The sequence below is a fragment of the Neopelma chrysocephalum genome, unplaced genomic scaffold, assembly GCF_003984885.1.
Source record: "Neopelma chrysocephalum unplaced genomic scaffold, ASM398488v2 Primary Assembly neopelma1_83, whole genome shotgun sequence".
Classification (NCBI taxonomy): Eukaryota; Metazoa; Chordata; class Aves; order Passeriformes; family Pipridae; genus Neopelma; species Neopelma chrysocephalum.
Window position 1 is genome coordinate 1,159,438 of NW_020897745.1, and position 3,834 is coordinate 1,163,271.

At 59.4% G+C, this 3,834-nt stretch overlaps 1 protein-coding gene across 2 annotated transcripts; it reads left to right on the forward strand.

The window, feature by feature from the left end:
* The first annotated feature begins 1,414 nt into the window (after positions 1-1,414).
* On the forward strand, positions 1,415-3,541 carry LOC113971422 (inositol 1,4,5-trisphosphate receptor-interacting protein-like 1). Of its 2 annotated transcripts, none has more exons than XM_027691305.1 (3): positions 1,415-1,795; positions 2,229-3,212; positions 3,254-3,541. In XM_027691305.1, the coding sequence occupies exon 2, from the start codon at positions 2,232-2,234 to the stop codon at positions 3,153-3,155; it is 924 nt and encodes a 307-aa protein (XP_027547106.1). In that variant the 5' UTR covers positions 1,415-1,795; positions 2,229-2,231; the 3' UTR covers positions 3,156-3,212; positions 3,254-3,541. The 2 variants fall into 2 exon arrangements, with proteins under 2 accessions (XP_027547106.1, XP_027547107.1); XM_027691306.1 differs by having other exon boundaries at positions 3,261-3,541.
* Positions 3,542-3,834: the final 293 nt, after the last annotated feature.

Here is a 3,834-nt window from a genome sequence, read left to right on the forward strand (position 1 = left end):
CCAAGGCAGTGGAAGGATGAAAAAAAGGTTGCTTTCAGGCGCAAGACCACTCCTCAGGGACGCTGCATGCAGCGGGCCCCCGGGGGCAAAAGGCCATGCCCGCCTTCTTCAAGGCTTTTTGCATCTTCTCTCTCTCCTCCCCCACCCTCGGTGGCCCCAGGAGGCCTTGCACACGTCTGCAAACATCTTCTCTCTCGGCAGAGCGGGGAGAGAGCTCGCGCACAGCTTCTCCCTGCAACTTACTGGGAAATGCAGAAGGAAGGGAAAAAAAAAGCATCCAACTCATTGGAGAAGGCATTTTACAGTCTTGCGAAGGGAAATCGAGTTCTAGCTTTCGGTCACAATTTCTTCCAAAATTGTACCTACCCCTGCAGAGCCAACCCCCCTGTGGCTGAAGGAGCTTTTTCTAACACCCAAGCCAAGCCTTCCCTGACAACAAGTGGAGGCCATTGCCTGGGCTCCTGTCACTGCTCAGCCCAGGGAAACGAGCAGTGCCTGCCCCTCCTCTTCCCCTCAGGAGGAAGCTGGAACTGCAAGGAGGTGTCCCCTCCGTCTCCTCTTCTCCAGGCTGAACAGACCAAGTGCCCTGGGCCGCTTCTCCTACGGCTTCCCCTCAAGGCCCTTCACCACCCTCATCGCCCCCCTTGGGATGCTCTGCAAGAGCTCAGTATCTTTCTTCCCCTGCCGTGCCCAAACCTGCACACAATATTCCAGGGCAGGCCGCAGCAGTGCAGAGCAGAGCGGGACAATCCCCTCCTGCGGTGGAAACCCTTGGAGTGACCTTCAAAGGCTCCTTTCACGACATGTCCCTCGCCCTGCTGGCCACGCTTTGCCTGAGGCCCCTCAGGCCACGCTTGGGCCTCCTGGCTGCCCGGGCACTGCTGACTCCTATTCAGCTTGCCGTGGAGCAGGACCCCCAGCTTTCCAGGATCTCATTGCCCAGCACGTCCCTCCCTGCAGGTTTGCCCCATGCCAGCTGCAGAATGCGGCACTTTCCCTTGTTGAACTTCCTGGGCTTGCTGATTGCTCAGCCCTCCAATATTGGAGTCGAGGTCTCGCAGCAGGGCCTGCCTGCCTCTGAGGGAGACAAGAGCTCGTGCTGCTTTTGTGTCACCTGCAAACTTGCTCAGTGTCCCTTGCAGTCCTGCGTCCAAGTGTTTGATGAAGATGTGGAAGAGCACAGGGCCTAAGAAGGAGCCCTGTGCAAGCCGACTAGTGCCAGGTGGCCACTGGGAAGTTCCCCCAGTGCCCAGTGCCGCCGGAGCCGGAGCCGTGAGCCGAGTGCTCAGCCACGGCAAGCTGTGTTTCTCCAGCTGTGTGCTGGACACTTGGTCGCGAAGGATCACGTGAGAAACAGTATCCAAAGCTTTATTGAAATGCCCAAAGATTTGACGGGAAGCCAAGTGGCCGGAGCTGTGCTGGTGCTGCGGTGCCACTCGTCAGACTCAGGTGGAGGCCCAGCCGGCAGGACAATGCCCTGTGCAGAGGTTCTGCAGCTCTGCACCTGTGTCCTCATGGTCACAGGCTTGTCCTGCCAAGGCTGGCCATGGAAGTGGCTGGGGCTGCCCACTTTGGCAAGAGACCCCCAGGAAGCTCCTGCCCGCTGGCTTTGGAATTGGGGTGCTGAGGGCCAGAAGCAAGTGCTGCTGAGGGGAGCGGTGTGAGGGCGGGGGCTTGTTGACTGCGTGACTCTGGTGTCTCTGGTGGCTGTGACATCACAGAGGACAGGTCACAATGGGAGCTGTCCCTAAGGACAACGGCGGGCAGCCCCAGGGCAGTTGGACTTGGGCGATCAGTGAGTACAGACGCAGGGGGAAGGCTGGGATGGATGGGGGGGGGATGATGCCCGGGGGGGGGGGTTGTAGCCCTGAGCGAAAGCTGAGCCCCTCCCAGCAGGGCCTAGTTGTGTCCCCTGTGGCCTGGCACACAGCTGCTCAGGGCTCTCTGTGGTGGCAAGTGCCCAAAGAAGCTTTGGGGATGGGCCGGCTGCCCCTGGCTCCATGGAATGCTGTGGTGTGGCAGGCTTGGGGTCTCGGGAGACTCTGCTCGGGTGTCTCTTGCCTTTTGCCGGGGCACAGCCCAGCCAGGGGCTGACAAGGAGGCTCTGGGCTGGGGCAGGATGGGCCCTGTGCTGTCTGCAGCCAGGCACTGCCTTCCCTTCAAGCCTCGATGCCCATGCTCCCTCCCACCCCGAGCCGCTGAGCAAACTTGTCTCCCATCTCCTGCAGGCCATGGATTCAGCACTTGTGCTTCTCCTGGCTGTGCTGGCCGTCCTGCCCGAGCCGACCCACGATCGCCCGAGCGATGCAGTCGCTGCAGAGCGGATGAAGGAACGGCAGATGTTTCTGGAGGAGAAGATGAGCGAGCTGTGGGAGGAAATTGAGTGGAGGAGGGCCCTGGAAAAAGTTCCACTCCTGTGGCTCTTGCAGCACTGGCTCTTCTGGGTGGCTGCGGGAGCTGTGCTCTGCTGGCTGGCCTGGCGCCGCCAGCAGGACAGCTGGCGAGGAGAGGAGGAAGAAGAGCTCGGTGCTGTCAGGCCTTTCCCAGAGCTCAGCCAGTCACCGCTGCAGGAACTGCCCTACATGGGCCGCACCCTGAAGAAGCTGGTGCGGGACCTGCTGGAGGTGTGCCAGGTGCTCTCCCAGAACACCTTCATGCCAGAGCTGCACCCGGCCACCCGGAAGCAGGGCACCATGGAGTCCTGGAGTGACCTGGGGCACCAGATCGTCTACCAGCTGGTCGTCTTCCTCAGGCCACCCCCCAGGCACTCTTTCCAGCTGCAGCCGCCCCGCGGGAGGAATGTGCCAGAGAGGTGCTCCAACATCCGTGTGGTGCTGGAGTGCTCGTGCTCCAGCACGACGGGGGAGACGCTGTGCTTCGTCCACCCCAAGCACAACGATCAGCCCTCGCGCCTGCTCCGCACCCTCTGCACAGACTCCCACTTGGAGGTGGAGAAAATCGCCAGCTGGGTGCAGGACTTGGTGGAAGCAGCCTGGGAGCGTTTGCCCCAGTGGCACGAGTGGACGCTCCGGCTGCTGCCCTCCTCCCGCTCCTGCAAGCTCCTGCTGACCGGCCCCTGCGAGGTGCAGCTCTGCGCTGAGCTGCTCTTGGCAGTGCGGCAGGGCCGGCCGGGCAACTTCCTGGTGCTGGAATAGGCACTTGCAGCTCTCCCACCTGCTGCTTTAGTCCGGGGTGGAGTTAAGAGTAGGATAGTAGAGTAGGATAAGAGTAGGGTAGGATAAGAGTAGGGTAGGATAAGGGTAGAGTAGGATAAGAGTAGAGTAGGATAGATTAAGGGTGGGGTTAGATTGTCCAAGGGTGAGTTTAGGCTGGGGTAGAGTTAGGCTTAGGATGGCCTTAGGCTTGTAGGGGGTTAGATGTTAAGCTAGTGTTTTTCCCAAGGGACGGTTTAGTCTGGGGTAGAGATAGGCTAAGATAGGTAGGATAGGGTTCCATCTTCTGCATCTACTCCTCAGGGGGTTCTATTTGGCTCCCTTTCTGCTTCCAACTTGAAAATAAAGAGAAAGGTTGAGCAGAGCTTGCCCAGTGTCAAGGCCTTTTCTGTTTCTCGTCCTGCCAGGTTGGGGCTGGGGCTGCCTGGGGAGTTGTCTCTCTTCTTTCTCTCTTTCTCTCCCTCACCTCTTGAATTCATCCCTTGCCTTCTCTCTTCCCTTGCACCCGAGCCCTTTTTCCAAACACCATTGCTGTGTGCTTATGCACTAGCTCATGCACTAACAGACCACCGCCCATGCCAAGGATGGAATTTACTTCTAAACTGGTTGGAGTTTTTGTAGGACCTTGGGACTTTGGTGGATTCTGAGTCGCAATATGGGA

Coding starts and splice junctions, on each gene's coding strand:
- LOC113971422 (XM_027691305.1), top strand. CDS start 2,232: ATGGATTCAGCACTTGTGCTTCTCCTGGCTGTGCTGGCCGTCCTGCCC.